Genomic DNA, 20,414 nt, shown 5'->3' with positions numbered 1-20,414 from the left:
TGTGTCAGTGTTTCATACAATGAGTCTTCAAACCTCTTGGGGCAAATCGAGTGCGATAATTTGTCTGTAAATACGTTCCGCAGCAGCTCCGTCAGATCTGGAGGGAAATCATCACAAAAGGACATTGTGCTGTAATAGTGCTGCGGGGCACATCAGGTGAAAGTCACATCATCCCACGCTACGTGCCACTCTGATCTCCTTTTTGACACCCTTTGGGTGGTTCAGTCAGACTCTGCTGAACAGCTGTCACACATACAAGCTGCTTCCTAAGATCTAGAAATAATGTGACACATCAAGAGGGTACTTTTCCTGTTCGTGCTGAATCATGAATGTGCTCTGTGTCTCTGATGTTTCCTTGGCTTTACCCTGTGAACACCAGGCACTTTCCTCAAACCTGATTTATCGATAAATGACATTTAACTTTTTTTTTTTTTTTTTGGCAAATTATCCCTGGCACTGGTGTACAATAGAGAGGTCTTATTAAGATTGAGTATCAGCCATGATGTGACCAATCCACTTTTTTTTTTGTGTTAATGTTCTAGAATTTTCCGCTATTATGCTAATCTAAGTGGGCTGCCACCTTAGTTTTTAGTGCAGCATTCTCTGGCTTCATGTCATCTTCAATAAATTTTGTTAATTTGAGTTCTGTGCTGTGAGCTGTACAGATTTTAGGTTTGGGAAAAAGAGAGCACTGATAACGCACCGGTGCTCCATATCAGCAGGTACCCTGAGCTGAAGTATAGCAATCAGCACTGGGAAAGAAAAAGCTGAAGCTGAAGCATCTGTGGTGTGAAGAACAGGCTTTAAGTGAGATGTCTTACCCTTCTCTGTGGGCCTCCCCCTTCTCCAGTTCCTGGATGACCCCCAGCAGCACCTTGATGGTCTCTTGGCTGGAGCTGATGAGATTTTCCATGGCCTGGAGCTGTGCTTTAACATCCCCGTCCTGATTCATAGGCACTATTTGCTTACAGGCCTCCTGTGTGTGGTCGGGCGGTGCCCCACCTGCCTCACCACCTGTGCAGGGCGACAGAGGCTCCTCCATGCCCCGAAGAGGCCGGGCAGATAACTGTCCTGTGTGGCACTGTGCCTGCGTTGTACAGCCTCTGCTGGAACGTGGTAGCGTCTCACTCTGCAGCCCGTTGAGCTGCAGGGCTTTCTTCCGCTTGCTCCTCACAGACGGGCTGTCCAAGCACTCCACCTGGGTAAGGGAGTTCCAGGCGATGGGGCCCGTAACCTTGGAGGCCCTGTCCGGCAGGGTTCGGGATGAGCCCTCCTCCAGATTGAGCAGCTGCCTCTTGGTCGAGCGGTCTGTGTTGGCCTCCCTGTGTTGTAATCCTGTCCTGCCTTTGGATGGGACGCTGCAGAGCTGGTACTCTGCCTGTGCTCTGGCGCCGCTTCCTCTCTGTGTGTCTGCAAGGCAGTCTGTGTCTGCAGAGCAACTGAGCAGCAGAGCGTCAGAGCACAGGCCATCAGGTGCAGTGTGCTGCTCCACTGTGGCAATGCACTCATTAGTATGGAGCAGAGCCCTGGTCCTCCGGACTCCACTCCCCCCGCAGGCTCCCTCCTCCTCCTCATCTAAACCCTGCTCAGCAGCCTTGGACTGCTTCACCTCCATGACAAAACCGTTATTCTGACCTTTATAAGTTTCCACGGCCGCCACGTGTTTAAAGGTATGGCCTTTCTTGCGCTCAAAGGGAAAGGTCTGATAGCGTTTCTTCAAGTCTGGGGACGTCTGCACGCCTGTGCTCCTTGTGACGTTTGGGATGGATCTGCGGGCGGGGACGGTCATGTACTTGCGGTACGCCACTTTGTATGAGATCGGCTTGCCACCTTTCCCAGCTGCCTGCAACTCCGCCTCCCTTTGCTCGTTCTGCGCCTCGCAGATATCCTTGAAACGCACTTGCAGGGCCTTGTTTCTCTTCCTCACCTGTCGACTGGCTTCCAGGGAATACTTCACCTCCAGCGCCAGCGAGGTGGAGGGCAAGGGCGCTGCCTCCGAGTCAGACTCTGAGTTGGTGAGCATGCATTTGCCACCCTCCTTGCTCACCATGTTTCCTGAGAGGCATGGAGAAAGATGCTGTGTTAATCACCAGTAATGGATGGCTTAGACAAACACCGTAGCCTCACTGTTACATCCCATTTGACATAACGCACACTCTTTCTAAACTTGGGGGGGGCTGTGCGGCTATTTAATGAATGTTGTTAGAAAGTGCTTTTATCAGACACGTGTCATTATTCATGTCAAAAAGAACAGCAAAAACAAATATTAAAGGAGCAAAATTTCAAGTCACTTCCCTTGAAAACTGAGTGTAATAGGAATAAGTGAGCCTTGCATTGAATAAAGCTTCTACATTTGACCCTGAAGGTGTGGTAATGTCATGCAACTCTTGAGTTTCCATATGCTTGAACAGTACGTCTCCCGTTGCATGAAAACCCTTTCGTTTCTTTTTTAATGCCGGTTTGCAAGCATCTGTTATGCTTGCCAATCCGTCTGTGTTTATTTACTGAAAGACTGCATGGGTTATCGTTGTAGCATGCCCTAAAAATAATCCTCGCAGATTTCCATGATGCATTTAATCTTCTTCTCCGTGAAACCAATAACTCCAATTTCAGCATTATTTTCATTCGCTTATCATTGCCAGTTAAAATATCTTCCACCAGCAATTCCTCCTCCCCCTCCTCTCTCACCATCTAAGTTGATGAGTATTAGTGTCTCAGTTTGTATGGGAACTCTTACACAGTCCAATGCACTTTGTCAACAGTAGCAATATGCTGTGGACTTTTCTGAAGACTGCCTGAGGTTTGCAGTTTGCCTCCATGCTTCATTAGGTCCAGCAGGACTCTTCACTGCCTGACCTTTCCCTCTGATGGTTAATAATTAAGTAAAAACAGGATTTTTGGCCGATTTGTGGGCACATTAGCACTCTTCTAGCGTATGCGAAGATGGCATCTGTTCATATTGTAAACGAACAGAAAGAAGAGAACAGAAAAACCTGTGTCTGATAACTGTACAACAAACCCCGGAGGAGAAACATCCTTGGCAGGAATAATATGAATCATCCTTTCCAGCTACTACAGTGCCATCACAAGGCTGCAGTCTGATGCTCTGACGCACATATAATTTGCCCTCTGCCTGTTGATTTACAATAAGCCACACGCTCATATAGATGTGAAATCGGGACAATTACCCTCCTCAGCTTATCTGCCATGACTGCTCTCATTCAACAGGGAATGACTTCCTGTTTCAGACCTGTCTGTTTATTCACCTGGGAGCTATAGAATAGACATTTTGTCTTACTGTGTTCACATTATCACCCTGGCAGTTTCTGCCTCAGTTTGGAGATAGACAGCCACCCGTCTTTGTCTGTATCGTGTCAGATCTCATGTACAGGCATGAAAAGCCCCTTGTAGACATGCAGTATCATTTATAAATGCCATTTTTCAATGTTGCCGTAATCATTCAGTAATGTCTCTGCAAAAGATGCTCTGGCAGTCTGCCTGCTAGGGACATAGTAACATTTCTCAGCATGAATATATAAATAAAAGCCGTCATATTGCCAATAAAGACATGCCCGAGATAGTAAGATTAAGCTCTTCCATACAGTGTTCTTACATTCAGCAAATCCTGCCCCACACTGAGCGTGAGAAATCAGAACGGTTTTTGCTGTGAATAATATCTTAACTTGGTACATTATACCTAACTTTCAGAGTAGCCAGATGCCAAATATCTCACGGGCATTGGCGCTCTGTTTGCAACAGTCCTGTGATGTTTGAACAGTGTCCTCATTGAAGTTGTTTCATAAAAGGAACCAGTGTTTGAAACTTAAGAAGCCATTACAAACAGATGGACCCAGACATGGTAACAGATTGACACCCCCCCCCCCCCGAAACTCTCCAAATATTGCTCAGTAATATCACTGGAAACCCTGTCTGAGAACAGCACAGCATGCCCATATAGACAGGTTAGAGACGGCAGCTTTCTGCTGTGCTGGCAGATGACTGTTTGATTCTCACCAGACAGGTAATTACTGATGTGACTAATTGACCAAGGAGAGCAGAGCAGTGCAGTTTTTTGTGGAAACTGTCTATAAGCCCAATATATAAGACATTAGGAAAGATATTCCGACCCCCCAACAGACCCAGATAGTTGAGTAAAAGCTAGCATCATACAGCAGACAATATATTCAGAAGTTCTCAAGAATAAGCCAGCACCAGTCGTGCAGAAAAGCCGAGGCAGGCAGCGTAGAAACACAAAGAAACAGCGCTACCAGAAACATCGCCACCTGTATTGTATGCATTATGATCACTTAATCACTCCTGATCTCCTTTGCCATTAGGTTGATTGAGCTGTGAAAGAAAAGGGACATACTAGCATGTAAAGGGTTAATAGGACGGCTGCGTATAGCAAAATCCAATACATTAATTTTCCAATTATTACTCAGGCTGTGCAGAGGCTGGACCATGTGGCATTTATTCCCAGAGTATTATCTATTCGCCTGCGTGGCATTGCTCTCCTGGCCTATCATTGTCAGCGTCCTCTCCGTGTTTGTCCAAAGGATGACGTCGTGAATGAGAGATTAAGCCGTTACCCCACGTCCCCTCTCCGAATGAGGTCAGTGAATACTTCTGTGTTATCAACTAGGCCCAAATTAAACATTATATTCAACGTCTCCAAATTCATATCTGGCTCCGATCCAGGACGCTACCCGGTTTTAAAGCATCAGATATTGAGACGTGAATGTAGTGTGTCAGCACAGACAGCAACAGTGTTTACTCATTACTTTACTCTCCCTTCCCTACACGCGGGCTCCACAATGCATACAGTTTCATGGTATTGTATCATATCCTCATTTAAATTTGATCCTTTTTGACATGGCTGCACTGCGGGCTGAATGATGTGTCCCTGGCTCAACGTATCTGATTTGTTACCCATTGGGTTCAGGCCCGGGCGACTGTAGCAGCACTCGCATCTCACCTCCGGCTGGAACACCACCCCCTGGCCTCTTGCATAAACAGCATGACTCATCACGCAAGGCTGTGACAACTGCCCCTTTCTAGGGTGGCCCTGATCCTTTTTTCCTAATTTATGGGCAAGTAAGTGAAGTGAACTGACCCACTATTTTCTACCCAGTAGGACAGACCAAAAACAGACCTCACAGGGTCATGTGCGCGTGGCAACACACATCAGACGTGTTCACATCTGACCTTGTTTTAGCAGCGCGGCTCACATGGCTGCCACGCTGGCGCTATTTGGGTTATTTCTCGGGGCGCAAGTGCGTTTTGTCCACGATGAGAGCCTGTTTATCGAGGCTGGTTCTTGGGAGGATTGTCTCTGCTAATTCAGCCATTCTTTGAAGCTTTGGAGCGCTGCAAGGACAATCCAGATTACCGCAGCGATGCCTTTCATTATTCTTTCATGAAAATGGTCTTTATGCTCAGAGCACGTGTTCATTTAATGAAACGCACTTTGACTTTAAAAACGGGTCCCCATTACTTCCATTATTTCAAACTGCACATATGAGTCTGCAGTTTTGTGAATGGCACTTTCCTAATTGAACTTTGGGCTGCCTGAGGTAAGATCTTAAAAGGTGGAAATTTCAGTGTCCTGATTAAACCTGGGGATTTAATGTTTACCGTAACTTTGTGCACGACTAATTTTGCTTTATCACTTCTGCTTCACCGAAGGGAAAATTCATTAATATAGTATGCATCACAAAACCAGCGAATTGACTAAACGCTGGAAATACACCGTACATGTCAATTAGCAACAGCTGCCTAAACAGCCTTTTCTTGTTTAAGCAGTGTTTCATTGAGATTTTCCATTATCTATTTATTCCTTTTACTTTACTTCTATCTTTTTCCATTTTCTGTATGTTTTAGCAGTTTGATTGACAGCTTAGAACAAACAGTATAGCAGCAAGCTATTGAGTCACATTATTATATGGACACATAATTTAATGCACTTTTGGTCTGGGGCTGTTTTCCATTGGTTCAGGGCTTTTAGTTCCCGTTGGGGGAAATCTTAATGTGACAGCATACAGTGATAGTTTAGACAGCAGTTGGAGAAGGCCCCTTCCTGTTTTAACCATAGTCAGAATAATAAGTGGATGTAGCCTCTGGGCTTGAAAAGTAAAGCCAGTGTGGAAGTCCCTCAAACATTTTTTCTAACGGCCAGCAGGGGCAATTATACTGGTTGCAAAAAGAAGTCCGATATCATGTAAGCTTATGGGAAACTTTTTGCTTCATATACTTTTTCCCCGTGGGTTTATGGTGTCAATCACTAGTTTCAGGTCTTCTTCAATACAGCAAAATGTTCATTTAGTCATTTATGGTCCAATTTAGTGTAAAATCGTTGATAAAGTAGTAGGCGTTGCTACCTTACAGTCACAACTAGGACGTGTCCTTGGGTTCTCGGGCAGATCCAATCAGGATAAAGGCGTAGGAGTGTGTATCAGTGGCAGCTCCAGCCTCTTGATCAAATACTGTCACTTCTGGCTCTGAAAAACTAAGATGGTGATGGCCATAATGCCAAACTGGAGGTTTAAAAAGGTAGTCCACAAACCAATGGCCGACGTCATCCACTGCAGTCTGTGGCTTCAACGTAACAAAGCTCCATGCACATGTTTTTCTGAGTTTAGTGTGAGCCTCAACCTCGTCCAACACCTTTGGGAGCCCTGACTGAGAGCCACGCCTTTTTACCCAGCATCAGTGGACAACCTCATTTATGCTTCTGGAGCTGAATAGAACAAATCCCTGCAGCCAGGGTCCATCCAGAAGACTGGACACGGTCGTACTAACACACTATGAAAATCCCAGGCAAATATATGCAGCCGGCTTTTGACTGAGACAAAGTGAGCTTGAAGTCTGCCCCCATGCTACATGATCATCAACAAAAAATATTCCTGCTCTTCCATTACTGCAATCTTACATTATTACAGCTCAGCATGGGCTCAGACGCTGCTTGAACAAATGAGTGTGGCAGCATCGTCGCAGCCGTGGAAGTTCCAAACTCTACTGTAATCCAGCTTTATCTGCTCAGGTTTTGTTTTCCCCCTTTCTCTCCTGTCAGCTTCCTCTCATAATCACACGGGGCTTAGCAGTGTTTTGAAAAGTCTTTGATCTGTCTCGTAAGAGCACACTGATTATGCAGTAAAAAGACACGCCGGCTCGTCGTTCGCTTCTGATCGTGCCGGGAAGGTCAGTCCACACTGTGGGTTTACTGACTTTTATTTTGCCTCTGTGCTGCAGCCGTGCTCTCGGGGTGTGATGTGAGGGTGTATATATAGCCGAATGATTGACTGAACAGGTCAGCGTTGAGGGATAACAGCGGTACAGTGCATTAGGCCGACACCAAATGCAGCAAATCCTTTGTCAGTTAATGGTAGCTTAATGCTGTAAGATGGAATGGCACTGGAAATCACAGGATTTTAAGGGATTGTCTTTCTAGTAATTGTTGCTCAGTCATTGTGGACCACAGCGCTGTTGCCAAGCACCATTTTAAAGATTTTGCTCAGAATCACCATGTAGTGTTGCAGTAATGACTAAGTAACACCTAGAACATATTTTTTGTGGAGAGTATTAAATGTGCTAAGGCTAAACAAAGGAGAAGGCAACATGTTTTAGCCCGTCATGCCGTCATTGAGATTCCATGGCAACCTCTGAAAATACTAGAAATCTGTGCTGCATTATTCTGTTCTGTAGCCTTTGTTAAATTTAAGGTCAGATAAACTTCTAATCAGATAATGTCCCAATAAAACACGGCTTTAATTGAAACCGGAGCTTCCTAAATTGGTTGACAAACCTCATGGAGGAGGCCAAATTATTTGGTTTCCAGACATAATGCAAAAAGTATTTAAGTATTAATGTTTCATGCTGAGGCTTAACACGGTATCGTAGCAGTTAGCGGTGGGACTGATCTGATCCAGTATCAGTATCGAGTCACTGATCCAGATACAGTTAGTGTTTTTTGACAGCGTAGATATTTATTTCTCCGCACAGTTCTTGCACTTTTATTTCAAATATTCACTTTGAAAAGCTTACGAAGGAGCTGTCAATTTGCCTTTGCGCCCTTTGAAATTCTCTTTATTACTTTTGAACTCATGTACAGAAATCTGCTTACTTGTAGCTGATAATGCGCTGCTGTGCACTTGATTTGTTCGAGCTTTTCAGAAGATTAAAGGAGTAGCCGGAGCAATTTTCTCTCCTGCACCTGTTTGCGTGCGGAGCTTATTTCAGCCCTCAGCTCCAATACACTGCAGTACATTTAAATTTAATGCATTTTTGCATGTGCTATGTTTTTTGGTCTTTTAATTGGAAGTGCTGTGTGGTTTACTTCAGAATCATTTTACCTTCCACATAATAAGAATAATAATCAAGATAAAAAAGCTTTGCAGACATCCACAGTCAGGTATCGTAACCGGATCAGAAGTGAAGAAAAAGTGGATCATGCATCTCTGATAGCTGTTATGGATCTGTGCAGTAACGCTCGTTCAGACGTCTGATGCTGCCACAGGATGGATCCAGATTTGCTGTTCATCCACAGCACTTTGAATATCCTTATCTGTCAAGTTTCTACCACATCCACAGCATTTATTGAAAAACCATTTGTGCATTATGTCGTATTTTTTGCACTGGCGTTGTATATTTGCAATACATCTATATTGCTTCCAGCTGTGAGAGCTACAAGATTACAAGATTTTATGGAGGCTAAAGGCTTCTCAGGCCCCTCAGAGTGCATGCTGCACACGTCATGTATGATGCTTGAAAATGCTATCATGAAACAATCAGTGCAGCGTGTAGATCTGCTGCTGCTTCATGGTGGAGTTTTTTATCCTTGAACTGTAGCCTGCGGACATTATAGCCTTATTATTTTTTTACTCGCTTTGTCCCCGCTGAATTGCACTTGTTTTCTTTATTTCCTCGCTCGTTGTTAGTTGGCTTTGTGCGCTACGCCTGCACCCATGTGGGTTCTTGGGAGCTTGATGAATTTGCAGGAAACCTGTAATCCATACGTCATTGAACATACAGATGGAGATCAGACCTCAGGAAAGGATCTATGCTGCAGAGGCTCTAATCAGAATGCATCAGATCGCTCTCTCCTTTCCTCTCCTCTTCATCTATCTACAGAACGTTATATCTCTTCTTTCTGTTTCTCATTTTTTTGTTCTCTCCCTCTTGTACTCTCCCCCTTTGTTTCCCTCTCCCTCTCTCTGCGTCTTTCTGGCTCTCTCTTTGCCTTCTAGACACGCTGAGGCTTCAAAGCTGATGGGTAACTGGAGAACTCCCCTGCTGCTCTCAGATTCCTCCTAGTCATCCCTAGCAAAAAAAAAAAAACGACACACGCACACAACCGCGCAGTACGATGGAAAGCGAGACAAAAAGACTGGAATAAACAGGTGCAGGGGCAAAGGATGTGGAGTTTTCGCTGTGCTCGGATGGAGCAGAATCGAATGTGGGTAAAATAGACAGAGGTAGTGATGAGGAGGGAAGATGAAGCCATGGAGAAGAATCCATGACAAGAATAGACCCGGAGGGGGGAGACAGACGGTGAGAGCGGTGTCTTGTCGATAAGATGTATCATTTTGTCAGGCCGGCTGAATCTCATGAAAGCCCAATGTGGTGAAGGCTGCGTGAAGCCACTGTACGAGCATCAAAAAAACATTAGAGCCGTCCTTCCTCAGTGTGCTGGACTCTCCACGGGACACGGACATGTCAAGGTCCAGTTAGCTTTGTGCATGAAATACATGTCAGGCTTTTAGCTAACAGTCTTTCCCAGAAGGATTTGATGTGAGTGACAGCTTAAGTGTCTTTTAAAGTGACTGTTTGCTGGATGCGTCCAGTAACTATTACTCTGATGGCTCAGTCCCCCCCCCCCCCCCCAAAAAAAGGAAGATCTTCAGATGATTCACCTCGAGTAGCACTGTGGAGCTGGGCTTTTTTACACTCTGTTTTCTCATGCACATGGGTGATGCAATGCACACTCCTGCCAATGCAGTCACACTGTTCCACCAATCAACAGGTGGCAGTGACACGCCAAAATATGCTGCAGTGCATCAGCAAAGGCAGAGAAGGCTGCAAGCTAGTAAACATGGATGTGAATGACGCAGGATTTAAAATAGTTCAGATCAGTCCTTTAAGAAATAAGAAAAAGAAAGGGGATGTGTTGCAGGGATGATGTGTTTTTGTAGGCCATCCTAGAAGTTAGCATCATACTGATTTTGAGATAAAAGCCATTTTTTTTCCTTTGGTTTTGGATTTTGCTGGTCTGCGAGTACAAACACAACGAGGCTGTAAAGACGAGCGAGTAGATGAGTTTCCATGTTTGGCGTGATGACCACTGTAGTCTCATTTAGCCTCTCGTTAGCAATTAAAAGGTTCAAAAATCAGTCGGGTATTTAGTGATGTTTTTTATGTTCAAGGAGAAACTGTGAAAATCTCTCATCCCTGTGTTTACCACAGGCTTAATTTCAGACATCTAACCCAACACCTACTGATGTGGATACCAGGGAACCCAAAGAGTAGCAATGCTAACTAACGTCTGAGTTTTAGGACTTATTCCTGCAGCTCTCTTTGTGCACAGCGTCATTTGTTTCAAGCTTTAGTGTCTAAAACGACAAATCGAAGTGTGTCGTATTTTAAGCTAAATCGTCATTTTTCAAGCAAAACTGCAAAACACAGCCTTGTTCAGCCTTCTCAGACATAAGAATTAGATTTTTTTTTTTCTTTGAGGTAATAGAAAATGTAATATTCGTGAGCTTTGGACTCACAAAACAAGCAGTTTAAAGCAGTTTGCCTTGCTCTGGGAAACTGTGGCGTATGTCACTTTTTTGTAGATGAAACTCGTAACTGACAAAACAATAAACGAATGAATTTTAACTTAAAAGAGCTGTTAGTGACAGTGTTAATCGGAATAAATCAGTAGAGATATAGGTCCATACTGTAGACTGTGGAGAAGCCTGGCTTCTGTTCCTCTGCCTCTGGGCCTGTCACAGCCCCGGCTGAATGGGCCCCTACTGCAAAGCAGTGGGGAACACATGCTTTACACACACATACACCAGCGCACACTGACAACAACACCCAGGTGGGATCAGGTGCGAAGCCTCTTCTTCTGTATGCAACAGACGTACAAGCCACACACACACACACACACACACACACACACACACACACACACACACAAACACACACACCTTCTCCTCTTCAGCAGCAGACACACACGAGTCACCTCAGCTGCGTGGCGTTGCTGTGGCGCTCCCAGGGAAAAAAAAAAAAATCAGACTCTTAATGAATAATCCTGTTAGCACATGAAAGGTAACATCTGGCATGTTCCAAAAGCAGTCATTCTTTTATAGAAGAGCAATTTGTTTTCTGGATGAATGAGTACCCCTCCCAGCGAGCAGGGCCACGGGAGGCGAGTGCCCACTTCCCCGCTCGTTTGGAAACCCTGCACTCTCCCTCACTCCCCCCCTCCTCCCCCTCCTCTTCCCACACTCTGCTTGGCTCAGGGAGTGTCTTGCAAAAATAAAGTTCCCAAAAATGCTATTTGTGCAGGCCACTTCTGCTACATTTCCTGCCTGCCAGTTCTCTCTGTTGCGTGCGTGACGCCTCTGTTTGGAGGAAGGCTTCGTTCTGCCTCTCCTCCTCCTGCGTTTGGAGCGGATGTGCACAGAGGTGTCGTGCACGCGCTCCCAAACGTTCAGTCTTCCTCCTCTCCAGAACATTAGCAGGTAAGGTGCAGACTGCTATCTCTGATGTCCTAAAAATAAAGATTAGCTCTGAAGCGGTGGGCCGTCGAGCGCATCACTCCTGGACGGCCGTGCCCAGGTTCTGGCACGAAGGTTAGAGGAAGACAGGCAGCGACGGGTGAAGGGCAACATGACATCTTATTTATCTTACATACTCCTTCCATCCCTGTAATTCTGATTTTATTTATGTTGCATGAATGAGGCTGCAGCAGCAGGTATGCACTTTTCATGTCACTCCTGTCAGCGCATAATACCCTTCAATTGTGGAAAAAATTCAATATCCTCTCCTGCCAAACTCTCTCTATTATTTCTCTCAGTCTCTTCTTCCCCTCGCTGTATATCTCTTTCTCTCTGCGCGTCTATCTTCATCTGTTTCCCTCCTCTTCTCTGTGTCTGCGCAAAGTGAAATAGAGCAGAGGGGAGATTGTATCAGAGCGCTGATGTGAGATAGGGTTGAAGGGGAGACGGGGAGCGATGGCAGGAGGGTTTGTGGGGAAGAGTGGGAGTGACGTGCGTTTTGTGTGGCGACTGAAGGACGGTGGCGATGTGAGGGCTCTAGGCAGCCCATGCTCTCTCTCCCTCCCCCTCTCACACACACACACACTCACAAACACACACCCATGCTCCAATAATCTGTTAGGAGATTGTGACTTCAGCCAGTCTATTAATCTAGATTAGTCTTTAGTTTAGGTCCTTCATCAGAGGCGGCCAACTGTCTGATGCCCAGCTCTCATTATCTATTCCTCTGTGCTGCAAGCTTACCTGCCTTCAAAGGCACTGTGGGACAACAGCTTCATGCAACAATTCTGCAGTTTTTCCATTTGGTCTAGATATCAGTGTGTTTTATGTAACGCTCACTCCGCTGCAAAACCGAGAGGAAATGCAGCATCATGCAAGCTTGTACGCAAGCACTGTTTTAGCTATGTGTGCGGAGCCAGTCAGGTTAAATCTGGATCAGAATTGTCTCGGAAACAGAAAAACTGACCTGCCGGATCTGATAAATGTCAGCCAGCAGTGGCATGGATTGTCCCCCACCCCCCCAGTATTTACCTGACATGTAAACATTTTTCATGCTTAAAGTTTTCTGAACTGACTGAATCGTCCCTTAAACTCAGCACATTCCACAACTGGCAAGAACCCTCCATTAACCACTTCACCCCAGCAGAGGCGATTAAACCTCTCTGAGACTTCCCTCCTTTCATCTGCCACACATATTTGATATTTTATCAGCCAACTATAAAGGGAAAATCTTCAGTGAAAACACACACCCTGTGGATTATCCTGCGTTCAGAGTGAGATCCCTCGGATTTCCCCCTCCAGAGGTTATTTGAACTGACTTTCCCCCTTGCAGACCGAGAGGTGAAACAGAGGAGAGGAGAGAAGAGCGACTCACCTCAGACTGTGAATTACTGACGTAAAGGATGCGATAGCCTAGATCCCTGGTTATGCCCATGCATGCCCGTTTCCTTGGTGGATTAGAGGCGAGCTGGAAGAGGGGGCTATGCCATGGCAGAAGTTGAGAGCGCAGGCAGGCGGCGGCACGCAGGCAGAGCAGCAGCGGCAGTTGTTGGAGGAGTTGTTGCACATCGGCGTCCTCTGATCCAGTGGCGTGAGGTTCCTCTAAGCCCCAGTCAGTCAACACTCCCCCTCTTTCCCTCCTCTCCACCCGCTCTCCTCTGTTTCCCCTTTCCTTTCTCTGCACGGCGTCGGCAGGGGCTCTCACTCACTCACACATGCACACACACACACACACACTCACACACACACACACACTCACACACACACACACGCACGCATATACAGTGGCTGAACTCCGGACGCCTCAGCGACAGAGCCCACGCAGGCAGAATATCCCCATCGTGCCGCTGCAGTTCTCCTCTCTGGCTTTCTCCTCTTTTCTGCGTGTGTGCGTCTGAGTGTGTGTGTGTGGAGAGACAGATCGAGAGAGAGAGAGAGAGAGAGAGAGAGAGAGATTAAGCAAGAGGGGGAGGGAGTATGGGAGGGAGAGAGAGAGCAGAGGGAGGAGGGAAGGTTGCAGTGGAGAAAGTGCAGCCCTGGTTTTGGCTACATGTGGCAGGTTCATGCATCATCCCTTCACCTCATCATCAGTGGAAGCAGTTCTGTCAGTGACCTCACTTCCACGGAGACCGCGCGCACATCAAAACTTGCTGCACTTTCTCCGTCGGCAGCAGGCGAACTAAATCCCAACTTTGAACGGATCCCTTTCACGCTGCACTTCTCCTCGGCGTGCGAGCGCGAACGCGTCGGCGGGTGCGCTCGCGAGACTCGCCGGGCTGCGTGCACACCTGTGTCTCGGTTGTTGCCCGGCGTCTCCGCAGAGTGACGCGTGTTATCAACCTTTAGAGTTTCATTCCAAGTCGATTCGCCTCCTGTCTTTTCAGTTCGCCTCGAGTCCTCACCGCTCTTGCCTTTGTGTGGGAAGAAGATTCCATCTGCTTGTTTGCCTGATCTCCTTGTAGCTTTTTATCCGTCTGTCATGGGCTACTTACTGGTTAACATTGTTTGTGCAGGAGAAGGCTTGTTTTTCATCGGAGAATGTGCATTTTCCTTTTAGACTAAATTGGATTTGCGTTGTGCCATTGTAGTGTTAAATGAACAGAATAAGGAAGGAGGGAAGTAACACTCCTTGATCACGGGGCTGTAAATGCCTGTTTGGCTCGCCCTCACTCTCTCACAGGGAAACCCCTAGTCCTGCTCTAAGCCTCAGGTACCATGGTAATGAGCAGTGGTCTCCAGACACCAGCAGCTGCTGCTGCTACCGTGCGTTTTAAGTGTGTGTGTGTTAGTATATGTGAATTTTTACCCCATGACCAGCGAAGCAGCAGATAAATAAAAACTGACATTTTGGTGAAAATGAAACCCATTCATCAAAGCCCCTGTAAAGTCGTCAGAGGAAAAAATAAGATGTTTAATCGTTTCTAACATTGAGTGCAAAAGCTGCGCACCTTATATGCTTTAATTAACTTTCTCCCACCTTCCTTCACACAGCAGCTCAAATGGAGCCGTAATGCATTCCTCTTTATTTAATGAAAGCAAGCTGTCTTATGATAACGCCATCTTTCCTCATTCTGAGCCATTCTTCTGAGTGTGACACTTCTCATTAGACTGGCTTTTTTATTATTATTGTGCTCTTTCTCATTAGGCGCGTTTCCCTGTCGATACTAAATCGTTAGTAAGAAACTTCTCTGTTGGATCATTCTGTGTTATTGGATCATTTTTTCCCCTCATCATCATTAAAATCCTGTCTTCTGCTGCGAGGTCCTTTCTTGTTATTAATTTTGGAAATTTTGCATTTTTCTACTGCTATTTAACAAATGTATGATGCAGGATATCCATCACATTGATGACCTGAAATGATAGAACCCTGAATGTGAAGTTAAAAACTTATATAAATGTAATGTTTATGTGTATTTTTAGCTGCCTAGATGTGATGCAAGCTAGAGATGAGAGCAAATCCTGTTCCATATCATATTCAATTCAACTGATGATGGAAATTCTTCATGTGTTTCATTTCTGTCTTAATAATTTATGGGCAGAATTAATAAAACAGATGCCTTAGTGAGAGTATATCTACACATATACATGTAAATCAGTGCATATATATGTTCCAATATATTCTACATAATTTAAGATGAATCCGTAAGTGTCCACATGTGTTTTTGACCACATGTTGTAGCCATCCATCCATCCTTTTTCTATACCCGACTATCCCTTTCAGGGTTGCGGGAGGGCTGGAGCCTATCCCAGCTGTCAACGGGCGAGAGGCGGGGTACACCCTGGACCGGTCGCCAGTCGATCGCAGGGCAGCATATACACAGACGACCATTCACACTCACACTCACACCTAGGGGCAATTTTAGAGTCACCAATTCATCTAACGAGCATGTTTTTGGTCTGTGGGAGGAAGAGAGAACCCACGCATGCACGGGAAGAACATGCAAACTTCGTACAGAAAGGCCCCGCCCGGGGATCGAACCGGCAACCTTCTTGCTGTGAGGCATGTGCACTACCTGCTGCTCCACCGTGCTGCCCGTGTTGTAGCCAATGAACCAAATATACAAATTAAACCATTATGTAAACTAGCACGATGTCGAGCGACAGTTCAAAATGACTTAAAAGATACAAAATATTAAAATATCCAAAGTAAAACAACTCATTAAAAAGAGTATAGAAGCGCAGTTCATAAAAGATGCAAGATACAAAATTCATTTAAAACAGGTACAAACAGAAGCTGTTAAATTCATCGGGGGCTAGCAAATTATTCATTTTTAGGAGGCTTTGTAAAGAGGTCCAGGTAAGTCCGGGCATACTGACTGAAAGCAGGTTTCAGGTTCAGTAAAGTTGAGGGACTCGCTGTGAAGGCGGTCCTCGCAGGTACACATGCATGGCTGCAGCCAGCAGGACAGCTGCTCCAGCTGTGGAAGAAAGGCCCGAGAAATGTTTTGGAGGATGAAAAGGGAGACGGGACTGAATTACTGCAGAGTCTCAGGTTCACTTCACACTTAAATCCATTAGACCTCCTTCCCTTGTTTATCGCTCTCTCCCAGCTCTCTCAGTCGAAGCCCTTTTATGACACTTGTGAATAGCAGAAAGTTTTGTTTTTCTTTGTTCCTCCCCTCGCCTCATCTCGAGTCTCTTCAACGTGACATAAAATACCCCTGCTTCCTGACTGACTGACTGCTCCTTCAAGGCGCTGAACGCCGCGCTCGCACTCCCAGCGCAGTTCTATGAGACTGGCTTCTTGTTTTGGAGTGACAGTAACATATCTGCTTCACAGCCTTGTTATTGCTCTGCAAGGCAACAACAAGCTGCAGGTTCGACACAGGAGAAAGCTGAAGAGCGCGCGTCAAGATTTAACCTTGGACTGTCTCTGCGCTCGGCATGTGTTTTGCATTTGACCCCGGGGTTCAAAGGTTGCTTCGTGGCTAGAACCCCTTTGGGGGGCGATGGCTGCTGTATGTGGGATTGGAAGAGGCTTTGCTGTTTTCTTTTATTGGAATCTGCTCTGTGTTCTGCTTGTGCAAGCGAACTGTTTCTCAGATGGATAAACCGGTGGCAGTGGACAAGTCACTGGAGTGACTCTCTTCTCCTATTGATTTCATTACCTCAGAGCCAAGCCCTCGAGGGACTCCTGTTTGATGTCCCCTGCATCTCGGGTACACACAGTGCTGCGGTCAAAGGAAGAGCAAGGCCCAGTCCTCACTTTCTGCTGCTCGGGCTTTTTTTTTTTTTTTTGATTGCGGTTCAGTTCAAGTTTCTCTGCTGTTGCTATCAAATGCAGGCAAAATGTCTAACAAATCCAACAAATATATTATGTATGAAATATTGCAAAAATAATGAGACTTCTGAGCCTTGGCTGAGGTGGAACAGAGAGGACATGAAACATAGAAGACTTGGGTTGCACGATTCTGTCATCAAGGCGGAAACTTAACATGGGAATTTATTGAAATCTTTGGAAAAATAACGGGACAAAAATGGAAGTAGAGATGTTGTTTGCTCAGCCTGTGTTTACCATGCAGACACAAGTGAAAACCCTCTCTAGTAGAAAATTAAAAAAATCAAGAATGAATGGAAATAAAACTCAATCAGCATGCTCAGTCAAACCAACCCCCGCATGGTAACGGCTAGCTAGCACAAACTAGCATCTAAACTGTGTGCTTTACTTTTGGCTGCTAACTGAAATATAACACAGAAACATCAAATATATCCAGTCCAGCAACATAATGAAGTTCAGATTGAAAGCCTGTGGTGGTTTGGCTCAGACCGTGTGGTAGTGTTGGCCGTCCATGTGATGGGAGGACGCACTGTGCGTGAAGAGGGTTGTAAATTAATTCCTGCTCAATAGGATGCTGAAAAATGATGTGTACACATGATGGAAGAGTGCTGCTGAATGCAGAGCATGGTCACAATTCAATTAAAGGGACAAACTTATTACCAAAACATGTCATAAGACTCAGTTTTGCTTTTTTATGCAGATTTTTATACTGAAATTGTGCAAAATTCCCAAGCTTAACTGCTCTCGCAAATCTTCTGGAAATTTACTGACCCTGAAGTTGGAGGCAGAGGGGACGTAGTGGCTACTAAAAACACATGGATCACAAGTGACAACAACGCCATCTTGCATGGGAAGCAATAATTGATGATGCAATCCCGTCACTTCCTCTTGAATCTATTCCCGCGACGCTCCTTGATTCCTGTTATAGAAGTCTGTTCTGATGGACGCATTCTGTGACTTAAGTGCTGCGTTTCCAGCGCGGGAACGTTCCTCTCGTTGTCACCTCTCATGCTGCTTTTCCTCAGCTCACACTGCTGTCGCACTCAAGTCAAAGTGCTAATTGGTGTTGCATGTGTTAGCGTTACCCAAGTGGAATGGGAAGTAAGCCTTTTTACTGCGTTTTTACCCACTCTCAAGTCCCTGATTTTCTCACTGTTTTTGCTTCGTGGAAAGCATACCTGCAAAACTGCTCCTTCCCCAGGATGGACACAGCAAATCTAATGCACCCAAACGTCTGAACTGCTGATACCTAGATTACACACGTATGCAGCTTTCATTTTATTGGCCTCACTGTCGCCACTCCAATCCTGAGTGCATTCATCCACACAGAGTGCATTAGAGTGTCGAATCTGTATGGAACCAAACTACTGGATGGTGAAGAGAGCTGTCAATTTATTGTAGCTTAGATCTCTCAGCAATCGTGAAAGAGAAAGGCAAAGTTTTCTGTGCGTGTGTTTCAGCTGACAGGCTGATATGATGTGTCTGCTGTGCAGCAGCACTTCCCCAGCAAGTCTCCGAGTGAGAAGCAAAGCTGAAAATGTGCCTAGCAGATACGTCAGCGAGAGTCTGTCCCCATCTGCTGCAGTCTTTTGGTCTTTTCATCAAACGTGGGTACAAAGCTGGCTCTGAGCCTGTCCAAAAAAAGCATCCAGGGTACGAGGCGGGTTAAAACAGCGTCAGCACAAGCGCGCTTGTCATGCAAGATAAATGAGGGGGATATTTTGTCAAAAGTAGACGTTATTAAGTCGATAGGAATGAAATACAAAGAACCTGCAGTTTGTTTCGCGCTGATTTGGGAGCTGGTAGCTCTGCTCCTTCTTACAGAAATGTCTGATTTCCTGCCTGAGGCTCATTGACCGCATATTCAAAACATCAAGTCGAGTCAGATTTGTTTGTATAGCCTGTTTCATACAATGTAAGCTCAGAGTGCTTCACACACAACAAATATAAGCAAAAGAAAATGCTATTTAAATGCATATAAAGCCACACAGACAGAGAGAGTCATGAGCCTGAGAGAACAGGCAGGTCTTCAGCTTGCTTTCAGAAGGTGGCACAGCTGTGGTACATCTTCTATCATCAGGCGGTTTGTTCCAGAGAGTGTGCCCTCGGTCACTGCATGCACCAGATTTACTCCTGTTCATTCAGTTAGGAGGCTCCTGCGGGCTGAGCAGACATATTCAGGAGCTAGACCGTGAACTGATTTGTAAACAGTGAGTCATATTTTGAAATCAATTATTTATTTTGATCGGAAGCCAGTGAAGTAGTCGAAGTGTAGTACATAGTATGTTTGTTTTTTTCTTGTGGCAGTGAGTACTCTGGGACGAGCTGGAGCCCGTCCACAGTCTTTGTGGGAAGTCAGTAATCTGGACCGAGACAACATTTAACTAGATGGATTTAAATATTCTTTAGGCGGTAAAATACTGTCGTAGTTATACTCTTAATGCAGCTTGTGGAGGTGAGTTTCCTAATCCAAGATAACGCCTCGATTTCTAATCTGCGTGGCAGAGACAGCGACATCAGTTTGGAGTGGATCTCCTGTCTCTGACCTCCAGCATGGGGCCGTGTCCAACCATAATATTTAAAGCTCATTTTGACCTTTAGAAACAAAGAGTCTGAGCTATTTGGGAAGCGTGTTATGGCTTAAAGACACGTCGGCGCCTTACTGACCTGCAGAATCCTCCAGTCCGACCACGCAATCTGCCGCACTGACCTGGATGTCGTCGGCAACATCTATTGCCTTCCCGGCGAGTGATACGCCGGCATTGGACACACAGCAGCTTCTTTTGAAAGAAAGTGGCCCATGCTCACTGGAGTTTCCTGCACGAATTAAGGTGTCTGCTGAAGGAAGTACTATTCTTTGATGTATCAGAGTGTGAAAGTGCCTCCTCAGGCTTGCCTTAGTTGGACGCTGTCTGAATGAATGGCACAACGGGTCACTGTCCTGGCTGGCTGCCCGGGTTTTTCCGTGGTTATTATTTATCCTTATGTATTCTGAAGTGTTTACCCAGACGTCACCATGCATTACGCCAAACGCTGCTGAAGAGGAAAATGAAGTGTGAGTGGTTTCAGCTGGCCTCGAGCAGGTCCTCCGCTTGTCCCCGTCGGCTGACCCGCCTGCCTGCCTGCCTGCCTGCCTGCCACCTTGTTGGCCTGATGCTGGAGCCAAGTGGGCTCGCTGTTGAATCCCGCAGCAGTGGCCAAGTGTCACGCATGTGTCAGCTCTGCCTCCCTTTGATGGCCCAGTGTGAAAAGTGTTCAAGTGTTTCCAGCCTCTGTGGTCCGCCTGTGCTGCTGGCGTGCACGTGGCCGTGGTGTGTTGAGGAAGAGGAGGTGGATTTGCCCCTCTGGTACATCAGCAACAAGATATACTACGA

General features: G+C 45.8%; 2 protein-coding genes across 3 annotated transcripts in view; one reads left to right on the top strand and one right to left on the bottom strand.

Moving 5' to 3' along the window:
* Positions 1-13,699, bottom strand: part of LOC139349369 (inhibitory synaptic factor 2A) — a 30,809-nt gene extending 17,110 nt beyond the window's left edge. Inside the window, exons 1-2 of the mRNA XM_070990100.1 lie at positions 13,138-13,699; positions 822-2,055 (exon numbers count right to left, since the gene is read on the bottom strand). Coding sequence (XP_070846201.1) covers positions 822-2,050 — 1,229 coding nt within the window. The 5' untranslated portion in view covers positions 2,051-2,055; positions 13,138-13,699. The remainder of the gene's footprint in view (positions 1-821; positions 2,056-13,137) is intronic.
* Positions 1-20,414, top strand: part of dock1 (dedicator of cytokinesis 1) — a 180,790-nt gene that overhangs the window by 92,479 nt on the left and 67,897 nt on the right. The gene's annotated exons all lie outside the window — the stretch shown is intronic.

This window comes from Chaetodon trifascialis, chromosome 21 (assembly GCF_039877785.1).
Source record: "Chaetodon trifascialis isolate fChaTrf1 chromosome 21, fChaTrf1.hap1, whole genome shotgun sequence".
Classification (NCBI taxonomy): domain Eukaryota; kingdom Metazoa; phylum Chordata; class Actinopteri; order Chaetodontiformes; family Chaetodontidae; genus Chaetodon; species Chaetodon trifascialis.
The sequence above is the reverse complement of the archived record's forward strand: the minus strand, read 5'-3'. Positions and strand labels throughout refer to the sequence as shown.